Genomic DNA, 20328 nt, shown 5'->3' on the forward strand with positions numbered 1-20328 from the left:
GGTGGGGGGGAGCGGAGCACACTGCGCGCGGGGAGGGAGGGAGGGCGGGGGGCGCGAGGACACACAAGAGGCTGGAGCGGGCGCGAGCGCGAGCGCGCGCGAGGCCAGCGGGAGGGGGGAGGTACGAGAGGGACTCTGGCGGGAGGAGGGACGGGGGAGCCACCCAGCAGCTGGAGTCGCCCTAAGCGCGAGACCCCTGAGGCGGCCTCTGATTGGCTGACGATGGCGCAGGTGGTGGGCGCGCGGGAGACGGGGCGGCTTCTCTTTCCCCCCTCAAAGATTCCACCCCCCGCCTCCCTCCACCAGCGGCCGTTATTTCGCGCGCACGCGCACAAGCTCGCTGTCGTTGCCGAGCGGGAGAGTAGGGGAGCGCGCGCCGGGGGTACGGATGGGGCGGGGCTAAACTCTAAGCGCGCGCCCGCCTAACGGTTGTCGTCCTCGGACTCTCGCGGTAGCTTTTTGTGTCCTCTCGGCCACCGTCCCTTCCCCCTCCCACTCCAGCGGTTTATTTACAATCCTGCGCTGCTTCGTGTTTTCCCAAAGATGGCGCCCAAAGAAGTTAACCCGTAAAGCTTGTGGCCCATCCCAAAAGCAATTATACCCCGGCCCCGCCCTCGCAGTCCCAAGAATCAGGCTGAAGCAACGGAGTGAAAACTGTATTTACAGGACAAGCAATTACACTAGGATTTAAAAAGAAAAAAAAAAAGGCAGAGGGAGGAGGACAGCCGGCAGTCAGGAGGGCCCACAGCGCTGGCCCGCGGCAAGACCCAGGATGTTCGCCTGCAACACAGGAGGGAAAGGGAGACCGGCGTTAGGGCCGGGCAGGGCACAGGCTAGAGGGAGGAGGGGGCCCGAGTCTCGTGAGCTCACCTTCAGGAACGACTCCATCTGTTTCCCGGATATGCCCTCGACGCGTTCCAGGTCCTCCACCTGGCAGGACAGCAGCGATGGGGAAGGGGTCTAGGGAATGCCAGGCTCCCCCCACCCAACTCCATTCCGGGGCTGTCCTCCCTGGGCCATTACCTGGCTGAAGGGCCCGTGGAGCTCTCTCCAGCCCACGATGAGCTGAGCCTTCTTTTGCCCAATGCGCTGCAGGCTGCGCAGATCCCGGGCTGACCCTTCATTCAGCAGATCTAATATTTTTTGGCGCCCATGGGCCAGTAGCTCCGGGCTGATCTGTAGCTCCCAGCAGTCCTCACCCTTCTCCTCCGGCTCTGAGGCATCCAGGGACTCCAGCTATGAGGCAGGAGGAGGTGAGTGACAGAAACAGCAGTAACAGCAGTGGTTTACTGCCGGGTGCTGTTCACCACTCTGGACTCCTCTGCCAAGGATAGGAACCTAACAGCACCTACCTCCCGGCCCTCCCCAGCCTCTCTTTCTTTTCCCTCCTGTACAGTGTCTGTCCCAAAACCCTTCCCTCTGGTCACTCTCTGGGTTGATTCTCATTTTATCCGACTTGTGAAAGAGTAGAATAGTGTTGCTGTGAAGATCAAATGAGTTAATGAATGTAAAACACATAGTAAGCTCTTAAATCTGGTTCCTCACTTCTAAAAGGAAAGAATAAGCTCTTTCACCCCTAGGAAAGCACATAGAAGGTACTCAACAAGTGACACACTCCCGATGTCATCTCAGTTTTTAGGTAGGTCTTTCAGTGTTGTTTCATTTCTTGACTGTTTAGGCTGTTTGCCTAAATGGGCTCTGAAGTTTGTAGAGGACAGGACCCAGGCTGCACACTGTACCTAGTAAGTAGCTACTGAGAGTAAGAGCCATCACGAAGAAAGGAAAGTAACAGGTGATGGACACCCAGCCCACTAAGTACATTCATATTACTGCATGTCATCCTAAATGCCCTGTGAGACATCACTGCATTCAGAGGGTAAGCAACTTGGAGGAGTTGTAAATAGCTGATAAGTGTTCTGACAGGCCATGTAACTCTTTGGCCAGTACTCTTCCCACTAGAGCTCTCTACCCCTTACTTCTCCTGGGTTCTAGGTATAGCTTAAGCCTTCCGCTAGTCTCACCTTTCTCTTCCGGCCTTTCTTCTTCAAGATATGGATCTCGGCATTTGGGTATGCTGCCTGCTCCTGAACTGAAAGCAAGAATTGTGAGCTGGAATCACAGCAGAGGCCACTTTTCAGCCCCCCAGTAGCCACTTGGTTCTTCCATCACTGATTCCCCAGTTCCCCTCCAGCCTGAGTTAATCTTCTTTTGTTCTGTTTCCACACGGCCTTTCTTATACCTGTATTTGAAACTAATCTCAGTTGGTCTTGCATGATAATCAGTCATGCACTGGTCAGTCTACCCCATGGTACTAAATGCCCGGGAGCAGTGCACCCAGCTCTTATTTCACATCCTCCTCCCCCTTCCCATGGTGGGAGGACATGAGTGACATGAGGACAGCTGCTCCAAACACCTCCTTCCTTCTAAGATCTCTGTTATCTGGGCCCTCCTGGCCGCCAGAGCCAAACTTACTCAGTTGTAGGGGCATCACCACAGCCTTTTTGAGGGGCTTAGCCACTGTGACTGTGCGGCGGGCAAGGGGTCGGAGCATTGTGGGAGAGTAGTTCTCTTTCTCCTTTGGGTCTGCAGCCTCCTGGGCCAGCACCTTGGCTTCCAGTTCTTTTTGCTTCATCTTAAGCCTCTGTTAGAAAGGATCAGGGAGAGATATGACCCAGAACCAACTTTAGGGCAGTAGATTAGGACAGTGAGTGTGCAGGGCTCTGAGGCCTTAAAAGGGCAGGGCGAGGACCAACAGGAGAAATTACCAGGAGACAGCTGGAGCCCAATGTAATTAAGGGCTTTCTAATGATCAGGGCTGTCCAGAGGTGGAACAAGCTTCCTTATGAAATACTGAAGGGAAGTTCAAGCAGAGAGTCCTCACTTAATATGCACTGAGTTTTAGGAAATGGCAGTGTCTTGCATTTGTACTTTTACCTGGAATTCTTTTTTCTCTCACCTCCTCACATCTGACCTCAATTATTTTTCAAAGTTCAGCCATGTTAAGGACATTCAAGCAGAAGCTGGAGAACTGAGGGATTCCAGTGTTGGGTGAAAACTGGATGCTGGTCCAGCCTTTCAGTGTCCTTCCCTATCTGAAGATCCTCAGGCTGCTTCTCAAGGCCAGTAGGAATCCCAGCCTCAACCCCCCAACACTTACCTCAATTTCCAGATCCTTCGCCTCCACTGTCTTCATAAGCACCATCCGCTCTCGCCTCGGGGTGCTCAGCAGAGGGGTCCCCTGGCTCCCCTGGGAGCCCAGCAGACGGTCCAAGCTTAGAAGGCGCTCCACCATAGCTGGGTCCATGCTATTTAGCTTCTGTAGGGGGCTGAGCAGACAAAGAGGTTACTCCCCACTTACCTCTTCTCTCATCACCCTCTCCAGCCGCAGATTCCCCTCATCCTGCCTTAACGTGGTGTTTCTGTGGTTCCAGAACCCTGGTGTTAACTTGCTAGGCAACCCTGAACAAGTCATCGAGACTCTCTGGGTGCTGTGCCTTCTTCAGGCGAAGGGGGATTGATCTCTACCTGCCCAAGTAACTTCTCAGGGATGCCAGATCAGATGAGAAGAAGCATTTAATGAACACCTGAGTGGCAGGTATTCATGGGGTCTAGGACACCACCCTGCCCTGAAGGCACTCACTGTCTAACAAAGTAAGAGACCGTGATAAGGTGATAGCAAGGGCCAGGTGCCTGTCCATTTGGAGGGGTAGTCGGTGAAAGATTCAGAGGAGGTCATCTTCAGCAGGGCTCTGAAAACTACTGAAGACCTCAAATGCCAAGCCTTTCTCCTGTGAGCAGTAGGAAAGGCCCATTCAAACAGAGTCCTGACTTAATCTGAACATGGTAATGTCTAACATTTGTTCCTTCTGTCTGGAATTTTTCCCCTCACACCTGATCTCAATTATCATTCAAAGTCAGTTTGATGCCCCCTTTCCCACGATGCCAGCTTGATTGTATATCTTCTTTCCTACACTGTGAACTAGCTCCTGGAGGACAGAGACTGTCCTGTTCTTTGTGTATAAGTGCCTAGAAGAGCAGGATCAGAAAATATGGGTGAACACAGAAGTCATTTCTTCCTTCCCGGCTCTCACAGAACAAGAGGATCCTCCTTCCTTATTGTGCTCTGTACTATCGACCTTGCATCGTATACTGATGTTCCCATCTTGCTTCCTCTACTGAAACTTGAGCTCCCTGAAGGCAGGGTCTGTCTAGGTCTGATGTGCCCCATTCTCTGAGATTACCCAAGATGCCTATCTGACAGAGACCATGCCTGTTTCACACATAATACAGATGTATGGGTGTGTGTGTTTCTCTCAGTCTGTACACATAGGAGAGGGGACTGGTGACAAATGGCTTAAGAAGGACAGGATTGGAGATGGGGTTCCAAGTGAACACAAGCACCAGGCACCTTTTTATGTATGCCATCCTTCACTACAATAGTCCCCTGGGGCAGACTGTACACTAATCCTTGGCCGCCTCTAGTCTTAGGACTTATAGAGTTTAGAGAAGCTTTATTTGGGTTAGGGATAGAAAAAGGACAAAGTTCAAACTGCAGCTGGTTCCTTGAAGGGCTAGGTGGCCAGACACGGAAAGCAAGACCACTAAACAGGGGTGACCTGAATATTAGTGCATACTGGGCCATGAGGTGGGGCTATCAGAACCAGGGAGGGAGGCCACACACCTCCCTGGGTTAGAGAGGCTTTGTTTGGATTGAGGGTAGAAGCAGGGCAAAGTTAGGACAGCAACTGACTCCATGGAAAGTGACAGAAAGGTTGGACTCTAACATACAGACTGAGTCTCAATGAGACATCTCTCTTCATCTCTTATCTCCTTTGCTTTGCTCTTACCCTTGGGACCTGAAAGACCGGGTCCTCATTACTCCTTGAACCAGAAGCAAAAGTACTCATCCTTGAAACATCGGTGCCAAAATGTGAGATTTTGCTGACTGCCTAAAGGGGTTGGAAAACAGAAAGGCGGGGCTAGGAGCTCAAGGGGGAGCCTCCTTATGGCCCCCAGCTGCAGCGTCAAGGCTGGAGGTTGATCTTAGCACTTCAGTGAATTCAGTAGAGGATTTTGGGTGAATCCAGTGGAAGAACAAGATTACAGCCCAAGGATCCGACAGGCTAAACCCAATGCTACTCTGCACCCGACCCAGACACAACAGGAAAGGGAATATGCCCAAGACCCCTCCCTCTCTGCTCACCTGAGTTTCTGGGAGGTAGAAGATGGAGCTGCTGGGGGTTCAGGACTCCCAGTCTCCTCTTCCTCAGGGCCTCGGGCTCTCTTTGCTTCTGATGGGCCTAGCAGTTCTTTCTTAGACAGTTTAATAGGTGCCAAGACTAGGGGAAGATGGCAGGGTAGGGGAAAAAGGGGGTGTCAACTTCTGTGCTGATGCTTGGTGGACTCAGCAAACTCCCCAGCTGTCCAGAATGGGCCTTTCCACTCCTACCAACCCCAGTCCTCACCATGAAGCTGTAAGCTCTCATTGGTAAAAGGCCGATTGATCACCTCCTTGGACCTGGCTGCAAAGTTGAGTGCAGAGACTGTGTCTAGGTAGAAGCGTCTCTCAGGGGCAATGTTGGCGATCAGGATGCTGTGGGCTGAGCCACCCAGAGAGTCCTAAGGGACGGGGATGGGGCAGGGTGGGTGGGTCAGAAGCCCCACCTTCCCCTTATCTGACTGCTGTTCCCCAACACCCCAGGAGGCCTGAGAACCCCCTTCTCCAGCTCCTTTTACCCGAGATGGGAGGCCTGACCTGCAACAGGCGAGTAAGCTTGCTGTCCCGGTAGGGCACCCGAGGGAGGCCCTGGTTCAGCGCATCGACCACCTTGCCCAGTACAAAGAGGGAGGTGTTGATGGCTCCACTCTCCTTCAGCCGCAGGCCCTTGTTGCCTGTGCGCCGGTTGTCCTCTGAGCCAGCCAAGTCAATCAGGTAGAGTTTTCCCTCCCGCTGGCGAAATGGGGCCAAACGTTCCCGCTGATCCACCTGGGGGTAAGAGCAAGGGCTCCAGTTTAGCTCAGGCTCCAGGGGCTTCCCTGGTCCTCACCCCTGTCAGTGGGCCTCACCTTAACCAGGAGCACAGCGTGACTGCGGGAGGAGCGCTGGTTGAGCCTGGTGGCTCCTACTGTCCGATTTCGACTGGCTGGCAGGAAATGCCGCTCAAAATCAGCAAAGCTAGTGATGGGCTTCTGCGTGAGGCCCGGAATCAGGATGTTTCCTCGGCAGTCTTCTCGGATCACCAGGTCTCCTGATGAAGGTTCCAAGAGGTCTAATACCTGTTTGAGCAGTGGGAGGTAGGGCCAATCCTCCAGTTACAGGCTGCTTACTTCTTGGCTATCGGGCTCCTTTTCTCTGCTGATTCTCAGAGTTGTGCCATCCACTACCCCAATCTCTGTCTTTCCAGGTCTTACGCCTTCTTGCTAGAGCAGAGCTTCATGTTCCAGAACTGGGTCTGATTTTGACCCTTTGTCTCTTCCCTCCCCGATAAGAAAGGGGCCTCACCTTTTCCTGGTAGATCTCTAAATAGGACATAGTGACAGAGAGGGCCCATGGTCGGCCCTCAGCGCTCTCCTCCCTTGTGAGCTGTAGGAGGTCCATGAGAGCCCGGGGAATCACCCCAGGTTGCTCTGGGCTGCCCAGCATTGTGTGCGTCTTCCCTGGAAAAGGAGTGGAAAGAGCTGTGAGAATTTCTTCCCCACTCCCGAGTCCTTTCTGACCCATAGCTGTTCTGTATCTGGCTTCCTCACCTGCTCCTGTGGGCCCATAGGCAAGCACACTGGCATTCTGCCCTTCCAACAGGTGCCTTAGGATGGGCTGCACTGATCCTGCATAGATGTCCTGCTGAGAGCTCCTCTCCCCATAGAAAGCATCAAACCTGCAGGCAGGAAGAAAGGAGGGGATTAGTGGAGGGTTCCATTCTCGCCCAGACCAAGAGGATAAAACTGGTCTCAGATTTAAGAGTCTCTATCCTTTTTCTTGCACAAAGACCTAAGAAAGCACCCACTGAACACCGTTCCATCCCAGTCTCTGTATTGGCGTAGAAACACAGAGATGAATTTGATGTCCCTGCTCTTGGGAGTTCTGCAGCCTGGTGGCATAGATAGATACCCATACTTTGCTGCAATTCAGGAAACGAAGGTGGGAACGCACAAGGAGGAGTAGCACTCTGCCTGGGGAAGGAGGATTTTGCCAGAGAAGAGAAAGATACTCTATCAAAAATAGCACACAAACAAGACATGGTATGAAAGGGCAGGGTATATCACAGGATATACAGAAAGTAGTATTTGTACACAGTAATGGAGTAAAGAGAGGATGCTGCTTATGACTAGATGAGACTCAACACACCTGTAGTCCATTCACTGCACTCCAGCAGAGAAGCTGTGGCTAAGGCCACAGCAGGGATTAGTATACGTGGAGTGTAGCATATATTAGGGGGAATAAGGCTGGAAAGAAACTGAAACCAAATTGTCAAGGGCCGAGAACAGGGTTGGCAAACTTCTTCCATAAAAAGCCAGATAGTAAATATTTGGGGCTCTGTGGACCACATGGTTCCTTTCACAACTACTCAACTCTGCCGCTGCCTTCGGGCAGAAAACAGCCACAGATAATATGTAAATAAACGAGTGTGGTTGTGTTCCAATAAAGCTTTATTTACAAAAAGATTCTCAGCAGGGCTTCCCTGGTGGCGCAGTGGTTGACAGTCCGCCTGCCGATGCAGGGGACATGGGTTCACGCCCCGGTCTGGGAGGATCCCACATGCCGTGGAGCGGCTGGGCCCGTGAGCCATGGTCGCTGAGCCTGTGCGTCCGGAGCCTGTGCTCCGCAACGGGAGAGGCCACAACAGTGAGAGGCCCGCGTACAGCAAAAAAAAAAAAAAAAAGATTCTCGGCAGATTTGACCTGCAGACTGTAGTTTGCCACCCTCTGGCCTAGAATAACAGGCCAAGGAGGCTGAACTTTAAATCTCCAAAGGAATTTTAAAGTAGCTGCCCTTGTGAGTTCTGTCCCCAAACGTAAGTGGTTGTCTCCAACACCACCCAGCTGTAGCCTGGGTTGGCTAGCTGGTCTGTGCTCCCCCAGCCCTTCCCACACCTCCCCAAGACCCGAGGTGGGGCTCCCCTGCTTACCTTTGCTGCTCCTTCCCCACTTTGTGCCTATTTCCCCTGTAAGACCATGAACAGTAACTTGTGTCTGATTCAGCCCCCGGTTTTCCCCACAGTATCCTACAGAGAACCTATCACAGTAGGCACCTATGAACATTTTCTGAATGAACAAACGAAGGTGTGGCGAACAAAGCTGTGCTAAGGAAGGAGCAAGGATCCTGAGGAGGAAGGTCTGAGAAACTGTCTGGGCAAGTGATAGTGTGAGCAGGCCTACGAGAGAGAGGATAGAAGGGAGAGTGGCCTGAACCCTACTGGTATTTGAGAGTCTCCTGGTGGTTCCTCCAGTTGGCAATCTCTAGAGAACAGCTGTCCAGGCCCCGTACACAGGGGGTATCACTTTCTCCAGCTGCTCCATCCACAAATGGCCGCAGTCGCACAGCTACCCTTACTCGAGCTGGAGGTGGGCGCCGGCCAGCTCCCACCTTGCTTAGCCGACAGCGACCGGCTCCTGGAAGAAGACAATTTTTAGGTGTGAAGTATGGTGGTAGCTTTGCTGAGAAGTAAGGGTAGGGGTCTTGGAGGAGGAGGTAGTTAACTTAGCTGACCCCTGAAGGATGAGTAGGGTCACTGCCAAGCATTCCAGGCAGAAAGAAAGGCACGTGCAAAAGCCTGGAGGTGTGAAAGCACGGCCCCCTTGGAGAACTGGTGAGGCAGGAGAACTGTGTTCTCTTGGTGACGGCGAGCACAGAAGGGCAGGATGGAAGAAAAAGATGAATCAAATACATGGTCTCAGGCAGAGTGCACTGGGGCAGGGTGCGGTGGGGTTTGAAGGAGAGAGATTATCTATAGGCTGGGACTGTAAACCAGATTGCGTACTAGCACTGACTACATGCTAGGCACACTTTAATCTCCATGGTGTCACTGAGAGGTAGCTTCTGTTAGTCCCATTTTACCAGTGAAGACACTCGTAGAGGCACAGCAGCTCTTCCAAGCACCTCAGTGTTTTATGCCTGGAGCCATGCGGCTATTACTTTATCTTGTACCATAATCTACATTGTGTCTTTTTGCTCTTCAGAGGAATAAGCAGAACAAAACCCCAGCATCTTAGTAGACTAGAGACCCCCGTAACCTTGACAACAGAGGCAGGGAAAGAGGCCTGGAGGCTGGGGTCCTGCGGATACCAGTGGGAGGGCTGGGGGCCACAGCTCATTTTGGGGGAAGCTCTTTCCACCCTGGCCATGCTGTGGGTGTCCCCAAGCTTGGCCTCAGTTCCTATCCTACTTAGTAAGTAGGTCCAGTGGGGTGTAGACTGTAATGTATACGCAAATAACCTGGAAGATCTAGTTAAAATATGAATTTGGCTTCAGTCCCTGGGGAGGTGCCTAAGGTTCTGCATTTCTAGCAACTCCCAGGTGACGCTGCTACTGCTGGTGGGACACACTTTGATCAGTCAAGGTGTAGCAGACCAGGACCTCATGGGGTTGTTCTAGGATTAAAAGAGTTGACATATGCCCCTATCTAAAATCAGTCAATGAACTGCCTGACCTTTCTGTGCCTTTGTTTCTTACCTGGTTTATTATACATATAAATACATACATACATACATATGCCCACCGCCAACCTGTTAATGATGGTTTTCTCTCAATGGGGGATTATGTGGGTTTATTTTCTATGTTACCCAGTTCTGTAATGCTGTAATGTTTGCATTAAATAATAATAATAATAATGACACTGTGGACATCTTTGGAAGGGATGAGGTTAAGAAGCAGACCCCAGTCCCTTTCTGTCCCAGCTCAGTTTGCAAAGGCGCTAACATGCAATCATCTATGGTAAGATTTCTGTTTAGTTTGCTTCCCATAATTAAATCTAAGTCATTTGGCAGGGGGCTGGGGGGGGATTATGAATTATTTTTATCATCAGAAAACACAGTTAAGATAAAACTAAAAAAAAAAAGTCTATTTCTGTGAGGATTGAATGGGCTGAAAAAAATCTTACGAGGAGGGTATTTCTCTATTTTATATTGGAGGATACCATGCTGTAACTCACAGCTAACAGCAGAATTCAAACCTAGATCTCATCTCTAAAAATCTGCTTCTAATGAGGATGTCGTATTGCCTCCCTGTGATGTACCAACTGGGTACATGGGAAAGTTCTTGGTAGCTCTGACTCTCTCCTTTTTTGCTGGTGGTAGCAGCTGGTTGTTGGGAACCACAGGCCTCATATAAGGCAAGAGGCTGGCCACACAGAAACAGCAGGACAAAAAGGTGGACTAACCCTGGGAAGAACCGTATGCATAAGTAAGTTATACACATAGCAGACAGTCCATTCCAAAAACTGGGCCTCGGACTTCCTTGGTGGTCCAGTGGTTAAGAATCCGCCTTCCAATGCAGCAGACGCAGGTTCGATCCCTGGTTGGGGAACTAAGATCCCACATGCCGCAGGGCAACTAAGCCCGCACGTCACAACTACTGAGCCCGCGTGCCGCAACTACTGAGCCCGTGTGCTGCAACTACTGAGCCCGTGCACTCTAGACCCCGCATGCCGCAACAAAAGATTCTGCGTGCCGCAAGGAAGATCCCACATGCCACAATTAAGACCCAACGCAGCCAAATAAATAAATATTAAAAAAAAACAAAAACTGGGCCTCTGTTCCTTCATCTGACAAATGAAGCTAGTAACACCATTTCTCACTGTAAGGTTTACAAAGCACTTGGCATCTAGTTTTCACTTGACCTTCATGGCAATCCTAAAAGTCAGAAGTAAACCTGCAGATGCACCTGTGCAGATAAGAAAGCTAAGATGCAAAGAGGTTCACTGACTTGTCAAAAATGTGTGCAGGAGCCTCTCCTTTCCTATCTTTCCCAGGGTTTTTTTGGTGAGAACAGAGGAAGATGGCAGATACAGAAGCACTTAAGGAAGTTCAGTGATCAATACAAAGGGAAGGGGAAGTCTGGTGTTGAAGAAAGAGTAGAGACTCTGGCTAGACAGAGCTGAATTTAAATTCCAGCTCTAACACTTATTAGCTTGTGACCCTGGGCAAGTGATTTAACATCCATATGCCCCAGTTTCCTTGTCTATAAAATGGGGTGGGGAGGGCCTTGGAAGAGCTTAACAAGGATTGAAAGAAGTAAAATGTCAACAGAGTAACTAGTACATAGTAAGCAGGTTGGTAATAATTCAAGGTTGGAAAAAATTCAAGGTAAGATGGCCTGGGTTCTAATCCCAGCTCTGCCACTTACAACTAACTAAATAACCTGGGGAAATGATTTTCCATTCCTGTGCCTCAATTTCCACACCTGTAAAAGTGGGAATAAATAAAAATAACTACTCGTTGGGCTGTTAAGGCAATAATAAGGTAATTCATGTAAAAGTGCTTAGCACAGCACTGGTACTTGATAAAAGCTCAGTAAGTGTTTTATTATATATTCATCCATTTTCCAAATGAGGAAACGTCAGTATAGAGAGGTTAGCTAGGTTGCCCATAGTCAACAGCTAGCTAGTGACAGTTTCAGATGAAGGTCTAACTCCAAAGTTCATTATGTGATTCCTCGGGTCTTCTCAGCCCCTTCATCTTTGTATCCCCATGGGCCTTAGAGTCGGAGACAAGTTCCATCTACCAGCTGTATGACCTTGGGAAGGCTTCTTAACCTCTTCAAGCGTTAGTTTTTTTTTGTTTGTTTGTTTTTGGATAGTTACCTTTTTTAAAAAATTAATTATTTATTTTTGGTCGTGTTGGGTCTTCGTTGCTGTGCGTGGGCTTTCTCTAGTTGTGGCGAGCTGGAGCTACTCTTCCTTGCAGTGCGTGGGCTCCTCATTGCGGTGGCTTCTCTTGTTGCGGAGCACAGCCTCTAGGCGCGTGGGCTTCAGTAGTTGTGGCACGTGGGCTCAGTAGTTGTGGCTCAGGGAGCTTAGTTGCTCTGCGGCATGTGGGATCTTCCGGGACCAGGGCTCCAACCCGTGACCCCTGCATTGGCAGGCGGATTCTTAACCACTGAACCACCAGGGAAGCTGAAGCCTTAGTTGCTTGTTATAAAAATGACAGTATCTACCCTCATAAGACTGTGAGGAGTCAGAGAAATAACGTACATACAATGTTTAGCACAGTGCTGGCAGTAAGTACTCAGCAACGTAAGCTATTGTTATTGTTATTATTGCACTTTCTCTTGCTACTCACTCCCCTCAAGGCAGCAACTCACTTCTGCCCTCAGCAGGGTCACCAATGACCTCCTTACTGCTAAATACAATAGGCAAGCTAGGTCCCCATCCTGTTTGACTTCGCAGCAGTATTCAACACCCTTGATCTGCTTTCCTTTGGGAAACTACTTTTCCCTTAGTTTCCCTGCCACCCACCAGCTCTCTATTCACTCCTTCTCAGTTTCTGCCAGTCTTAAATGTTTTTCCTAAACTCCTTCTATCCTCTCTCCAGATCAGGGTTGCTCAATTTCTGCACTAATGATATTGGGGGCTGGACAATTCTTTGGGGGTGGGACCCCCTGTGCACTGTAGGAAGTGTAGCACATACCCCCCTGTCCCACCAGTGTAACAACCAAAAATGTCTCCAGACATCACAAATGTCCCCACGGGGAACAAAACTGCCCCTAGTTGAGAACCACTACTGACTGACTAATCATGGGCAAGGTCACCTGCTCTCTTGGCTTCAGTTACTGCCTCAAAGCTGATGACTCCTAATTGACACCTCCACACCACAGGCTCTCCTGAACTTCGGATCTGCATTCCCAGCTGTTGCCCTGACACCTCTTCTTACATGGTTCTCAGGTATTTCAAACTTCACCCGTCTTAAACTGAATCCTTCCCCATCTCTCTGCAACCCCATCTTCCTTCTATGCTCTCTAATGTAAATAAATGGAACCAATCCCAAAGATGGGAGAGTCTTTCTTAACTCCACCTTCTCTCTCATTTCCCACACCAGTTCTTCATTAACATCTGTCAAGTCTACCTTTTTAAATGAGTGTACTTCTCTCCATCCCCACTGCACAATCTTTGCCAAGGTTGTCTTCATCTCAACAGCCTCCCAGCTGGTCTCCTTGCCTCCAGTCTCATTCTCTTCCAATCATTCTCCCTCCACTTCCTTCCTTGTATTGTAAGCTCTCAGTCATAATGAATTTCCTTCAATCCCTACAACACACCAAGTTCTCTCACACCTTTGGGCCTTTGCATATGCTATTCTCTCTCCCTGGAATATCTTCCTTACCACCTCCTGCCGCCTCCCAAGCAATTGAGGTAAATCCTTACACCTTACTTCCTCTAAAAAAAACCTTCCCTTGTAAAATTACTGCCCAATTAAGGCTCTGTTAGGTGAGCCCATGGCTCTCCATGGGCTCTCCATCCAAGCACTCATCACACTCCACTGTAACTGCATATTTGTCTGTCTTCTCCAAGTAACTGTGAACTCTGCTCACCTTTATATTCCCAATGCCAGGCACAGACTAGGCTCTCAGGGAATATTTGCTGAACAAATTAAGATCTGACTGACTAACATAAAACATTGGCTTGTTCGTTTCCTGTTTTCTTCATAAAAGTGGCCACTGCCATTCTTGCCTCAAAGCTCACAGTCCAGGGGAGGACAGATGGAGAGTCACATGCACACATCTGCCAATGGTCTAGCCCTTTCATCATAAAAGCAACTTCAAGGTTGGGCAAAGCTAGCACTTCTAATTATTTCTCCTAATTTTCCCCTCTCCCACAATTTCCAAGCTTCATTCAACTTAACTCTTCTTTTACTGATGAGGAAATTGAGCCAAAGAGAGCATCTTTGGCCTCTCTTTACATCATAAAAAAGAAATCAATCATTTGGTGGTCTTTTCATCCCACCAAAGCCTGGCAAACTCCTATCCAACCTTTGAAACCCACTTCAAATATCACTTCCTTAATGAAGTCTTCCCAGAATACCCAAGGGTTTACTTCAGCTTCTGCACTCCCTATAGCAGGTTATACATATCTCTCGTTGCTTTTCATGTTATAGATTTATATGACTATCTACTGAAACAGACTATAAGCTCCTCTAGGGAAGGGACAATGTTCATTCAAGCATTTTTATGATATCTACTGTGTACCAGACACAGTGGGTCTTAGAAGGGTGAGGGGGTGTTGTGCTCAGACAGCAGGAATATCATGTGCTTGGGCATAATGGTTAAGGGCAGAGGCTCTGGAATCAGACTGCTTGGGTGTGAATTCAGACCCCAATATTTACTAGCTATGTTAACTTGGGCAAGCTTTTTAACCCATCTATGCCTCAGTTTCTTCATCTGTAAAACAGGAACAATAACAGTAAACCACCTCATAGCATTGTGTGGAGATTAAATGATTCATCACCATAAAGTACTTACAACTGTGCCTGGCACCTAGCAAGGGCTCAGCATGTGTTTGACATCCTACTAGATAGCTGTTTCTTCACAGAGGCTGACAAACACTAAGGTCTCAAATAAATTACTATGGTGCCCATTATAATCACTGATCAGAATTCAGTCTACAGGAAGAGAGCAGAACAAGATTCTGAATGTCCTAACAGCCTTTCCAACCCTAAAATAGCGCTGACTGCCAAGGCTAGAGCGTAAGGAGACAAACAGTCCCTTATTTCCCTTTTCTGTGATCCCAGCACATCCTATGCTGTCAGCTCACCCAGCTGCAGCCCGTCTGAAACTCTTACCTCTCTCAGGGATCTCCCTGCACCCAAACAACACGTCATACATGAACCCTTCCCCCAGACGCGCATCCAGCTCCCTTTTGTCCCTATGGTTAGAGTATTAGCTACTCTTCGCTCGCTTTCTCTTGTAATCTGAGATGGGTCATTGTCCCCATTTTACGAAGAAAACTGAAGCTCACAAGGGAAAAGTGCGCTGGGCTCAAAAGTGCGCCGGAACCAGGTCTCAACCCGGGTCTACTGATCTGCGTCGAGAGCAAGAAACAGTGAGGAGGAAGCAGCCCACGACTGCCATACTCCCAGCTCCCCCCCCCCGCCCCCCGCCCCCGCGCTATTCCTGGGTCTCCCGGACAACTCGCGGAGCCGGGACCGGACTCCGACCTATCGCCCCACAAGTCTCCAGACCGCGGCACCCACCCTGCCCGGGCTCGCGTACCCGAGGTCGCCGTCGCCATCTCGCGTCGCCTCCGCGCCGGGACCCCCGCGTCCATCCTACTCCTTCCTTGGGCCCGCCTCTCCATTCGAATTTCCCGCTGCCCCGCCCTCTTTCCCAGGCTCCACCAATCACGGCTACTTGCCGCCGGAAGTCTCAGCTTGTGCCTCGCCCCTATTCCGCCCTCTAGGGCTCGCCTCCGGGTCTTGCAAGAAAAAGTTTCCCCCGGAGTAGAATGCTTGCGCGCACGTCGGCTACGCGGCCGTTGACGTCCGACTGGCGCTCCCGCGCAAACTCCGGAGCCCGACGCGTTGGCGACAGTGGCCGTCGGGGGAGCTGGTGAGCGCCGCGCGGCACTGGGTTTCTTTTACCTTCTGGGTTTCGAGGCATAGATTTGCGTTAAGTGTAGAGTTTTCGCTTCATTTTTTTACCCCCTCAAATAATTACGAATTTTGGTACGAATCAAGCAGAGGGTGGTCGAAGGCACTTCATCGATTTATCCCAAAATTTCTCTGAACTGAATACAATTTTTGCTATTCTAGTGGCATAATTAGACACATTATAGGAATAAGGAAGATGTTCGCGGAAATGCGAATATTCCAAACGACTAGTAGTGGTCTTCGGTTTTACAATTTCTTGCTTCAGAAGTTGTTTCTCGCGCTTGTGAGGCGGGAATTGTTTTGTGGGTTTGGGGACTTGCCCTCAGGACAAGTCAACGGTGCTTTAACGTCTGGTCACTAATTTAGGTCAGGCCCAGGCTGGCTGGATTGTGGACAATCACGCTGCACTCACCTCTTGCTGAGCCCACAGCCACTCTGGGGTGCAGAGGCCAGGTGACATTTGTGTCCCCTTATGTCGCATGTCTGAGCCGAGGAGACCAGTTCGGATGTTCTTTACTTTGTAACTCAGCACTCAACACGTTGGAGTGAGGGTTAAAGCATGGCTCGGTGTGTTACTTAGTCAACTTCACCCTTGGTCCCATGTCCTGTGGGTTTAGTCGTCTGTTAAGTAGTTCCCTATACCTTCTGGAAGCTAACCAGGGATGATCATCCCATCTTTGAGCTCCTGGTAGGGCCCTGATTTAGACATTATGTCCAGCCTATCAAAAACCAAATATTAGACCAGTGGTTCTCAAATTTTGGGCCCTTGGAATCCCTTTGAATTCTTAAAAACTGAGGCCCCAAAGATCTTATGTTTATATGGACTTTATTTATCCATATTTACTGTGTTAGAAATGAATACAAGTTTAAAACATGTATTAATGCACTTAAAAATTACAGAAACAAATATGTAGAGACAGAAAGTTGATTAATGATTGCCAAGGGATGGTAAGAGGTTGATGAACTGGGACTGTTGCTAATAGGTATGGAATTTCTTTTGGGGGTGATGGAAGTGTTCTGGAATTAGACAGTTGCACAACATAGTGAATGTACTAAAAACCACTAAAATGAACACTTACAAATGGTAAGTTTTTTTTTTTTTTTTTTTTTTTGCGGTACGCGGGCCTCTCACTGTTGTGGCCTCTCCCGCTGCGGAGCACAGGCTCCGGACGCGCAGGCTCAGCGGCCATGGCTCACGGGCCTAGCCGCTCCGCGGCATGTGGGATCTTCCCAGTCCGGGGCATGAACCGGTGTCCCCTGCATCGGCAGGCGGACTCTCAACCACTGCGCCACCAGGGAAGCCCCAAATGGTAAGTTTTATGTTATGTGAATTATATCTCCATTAAAAAAATTGCCAAAAATTACAATAACAAACCCATTACATAGAACATAGAAAACATTTTAATTTTAAAAATGACTATTTTCCAAAGCAAAAAAATAGTAACAAGAGTGACATTTTTTACATTTTTACAAATCTAATGTCTGATTCAAGACAAAACACCAGGATTCTCATGTCTGCTTCTGCAGTCAGTCTGTTGTAATATCACACATCATATAACCTCTTGAAAACTCGGCAGTATACCCAAGGAAGAATGCAAGGGAAAAAGTCAAATGGCATCTCAGTTTTATTATGAAAATAATTTTGACCTTGGAGACCTCTGAAAGTGTCTCAGGGATCTCCAGAATTTCCAAGACCACACTTCGAGAACCATTAGATGACTAGCAGTTTGGTCTTCCCTCCGCTTTACACAGGGGCTCTTCATGTTTTCACATTTGTTGCCAGTTCCCAGATATTTGGTAAGTTACCTGCCAGAAATAGTGGAAAGAGCATAGGTCAGGGAGTCAGGGCTTCTGAGGTTGAAAGAATAGCTTATGTACGGGGCTTTGTTGCCAGGCCGCCTGGAGTAGAGCTATTTAGCCTCTTTGTGCCTCCATTTCTTCAGCTCTTGAAAGGGAATAATGGTTGGATCTGCTTCCTAGGGATCTGCATCTGCCTGGTGGAAATTAGGATTGTTAAACAACTGATATTCAAACAGAATAAGGTAATTCCATTCACAGTGTTCAGTTGTAGTGTGCTAGCCACTGTCTTAGGTGGTGGGGATACCATGGTGAACAAGAAGACAAATGTGGTTCTTATTTTCCTGGAGTTAATTTTTTTCGCCGGGGAGATGGGTGTGGGACTGGGTGATGGTGACAGACAATAAACAAAGAATTATAAGGAGAGGGTATCAAGATCTGCATCTGCCTGGTGGAAATTAGGGTTGTTAAACACCTGATATTCCAAGAGAAAGAAACAGTAATTTTTTTAAAAAACTTCCAAACTAGATCCTTAAGTAGCAAAGGAGAGCAGAGGCAAGTTGAATACAAGAGCTTACGCCATAAAAATTGGAAAGAGACTAGTGGATGAAGCAGATAATTCTGTCCTTCAAGCCTGGAAAGATTAAATGAGGGTCATCTGGGACAGCAGGCATAGCAACAGTGATGAGGAAGAGAATGCGGGCTGGAAAAAAGAGAACCAGACTTGGGGGGCGAGGTGGAGAAGGAGTCCTCAGATAATAGAGCACCATGGGTGTCCAAGAAACCATGCCAGTCTCCCCCACGTGGACAACCTTTCCTTCATTTCATGTACAATTAATTACATAAGAGCCACAGTGGGTGGGGTGGACACTACCCAGAGGAGCTCCCGGGGGTCCGGCCGAGCTGTACACAGGCCCTGTCCTAAAGGCACTGAGGTCACCTTTGGTGGCTGCTGTGCATAGGCAAGTTTGCTGTGCTCACTGGAATGATGAGGCTTGCTCTGCAGAGGTTGCCTTGAGAAGACAAAAAAGAATATTAGCGTTTAAAACAAAACAAAATATTGTAATCTCTAGAGCAGGTATTCTCAAAATGGGGGTCCCTGGTCTCTATAAAGTTAAAACTATTTTCATAACAATACTAAGATGTTTGCTTTTTCACTCTTATTCTCATGAGTGCAAAGGCTACATGATATGTAATAACAGATTGAATGCAGAACAAGCTGAACTAGTCTGTGGTGACAAAGTCAGAAAAGTGATTACCTCTTGAGAGTTGGGGGCAGGAAGTGGCTGGGAAGGGCCCAGAGGGAATTTTCTGGGGTGATGGTAATGTCCTATATCTTGATAGTAGTTTGGGTTACACAGGCATATGCATTTGTCAAAACTCGTGTGTGGAAGCATGACATGATTTCCCAACTGTGTGATCCTCATGTTGGCATTCCTTGTAAGATTTTGTTTCTAAGATATTTGAAAACCAAGGACATGTGAAAAATGCCCAGGTTTTAACATCAGAAAGACCTGAGTTTAATCCTGATTTTGCTACATACTATGTTTGTGACTTTGAACAAGTATAATAACAACATTTAGCAGAGTTCCTGGTACATCACAGGCACCTAATAAATACTTGTAATATGACCAAGTGAAGTAATGTAATTTTTCTTAGCTCTAATTTTGTACTAAGGATAACAGATCTCATTTTCATTTGCTCTACTAAGATTCATAGTGTTTCTGGGTGAATTTCATTTTGATGGCAAACTGAAGCAGAGAATTGGAAAAAAAAGTTTCTTTTTGCTTGGGTTTGCTCAGTTATTAAATACTAATGGGGAATAGGCAAGGGTGTAAGTTTGTGGGGAGGGGACACAGTGACCTCTGACATCCCCCCTTGTGACTCTCATCACCTACAAACATATCAACTGCCTTCTGTCTTGGTGACTTCATCTGAAAAATGGGAACAATGCTACTACTTTCCAATAGAATTGTAGTCACAATTAAATGAGGTAATTTTGAAGAGTACCAAACTTAAAATGGATGCTCAATAAATGTTAGTTGTCTCTTCCATTTTTCATCTCTCCCTACTGTTTTCCCTGAAATAGATAAACATGTATGACATGTTAACATGTAAACATATTAATATAGTCTTCCTACCTGAAGTCATCCTTAATGTTCTCTCATATAGCCTATGTTAATAATTGGTCTGGGCTTCCCTGGTGGCGCAGTGTTTAAGAATCTGCCTGCCAATGCAGGGGACACGGGTTCGAGCCCTGGTCCGAGATGATCCCACATGCCGCGGAGCAACTAAGCCCGTGTGCCACAACTACTGACCCTGCTCTCTAGAGCCCGCAAGCCACAACTACTGAAGGCCCCGTGCCTAGAGCCCATGCTCCGCAACAAGAGAAGCCACCGCAATGAGAAGCCTGCGCGCCGCAACAAAGAGTAGCCCCCCCCTCGCCACAACTAGAGAAAACCCATGCACAGCAACCAAGACCCAACACGGCCAAAAATAAATAAACAAAAATTTAGGAAAAAAAAATTGGTCTGTATTTGCTGTCTTTCCCCAGCACATACAGGTCCACATTCATGATAACACCAAGAATTGCACACTTTCATTGGCTAGACTTGAATTTTTTGGACCAAAAACTTTCTTGAAATCCATGAGCTGTAGCCTAAAAGGGAGTCTTCTGTTACTAGAGAATTGGTTCTGTCGGGATGGTTGTTTAGGGATTTGACCTCAGCTGTCTCCTGGATGACTGCATCAGCTTGTGCAGGTTGAGGCCTCTCTATTCTTGGGGCTGCTCAAGAGGCCTGGCCCTGTGTTCCCTTGACATGGCTCTCCCTGTTGCGCTCTGCAGTGGGAGCTTGGGGACTCACCATGTATATCAAATCATCACTTTGTACACTAAATATGTTACAATTTTTATTTGTCAATTATATTTTAATAAAGCGGTAAAACTTTTTTGAA

The 20328-nt window shown here is 48.4% G+C and overlaps 2 protein-coding genes across 2 annotated transcripts in view; one reads left to right on the forward strand and one right to left on the reverse strand.

Moving 5' to 3' along the window:
* Nucleotides 1-547: 547 nt before the first annotated feature.
* Nucleotides 548-15218, reverse strand: KIF22 (kinesin family member 22; the record flags this gene model as incomplete). The annotated part of the gene is made up of 14 exons (XM_079945475.1): nt 548-780; nt 871-930; nt 1024-1236; nt 2022-2089; nt 2473-2641; nt 3158-3326; nt 5204-5339; nt 5466-5619; nt 5756-5986; nt 6067-6276; nt 6503-6657; nt 6748-6875; nt 8415-8610; nt 15200-15218. 14 exons carry the CDS (start codon nt 15216-15218, stop codon nt 733-735), a joined length of 1956 nt encoding a protein of 651 aa, XP_079801601.1. The 3' UTR covers nt 548-732.
* Nucleotides 15219-15496: 278 nt separating this feature from the next.
* The window catches only part of LOC307198964 (transmembrane protein C16orf54), a 36300-nt gene continuing 31468 nt past the window's right edge, over nt 15497-20328 (forward strand). Inside the window, exons 1-2 of the mRNA XM_079946338.1 lie at nt 15497-15535; nt 16739-16886. Coding sequence (XP_079802464.1) covers nt 16794-16886 — 93 coding nt within the window. The 5' untranslated portion in view covers nt 15497-15535; nt 16739-16793. The remainder of the gene's footprint in view (nt 15536-16738; nt 16887-20328) is intronic.

The sequence above is a fragment of the Stenella coeruleoalba genome (assembly GCF_951394435.1).
Source record: "Stenella coeruleoalba genome assembly, chromosome: 15".
In the NCBI taxonomy this organism is placed as follows: Eukaryota; Metazoa; Chordata; class Mammalia; order Artiodactyla; family Delphinidae; genus Stenella; species Stenella coeruleoalba.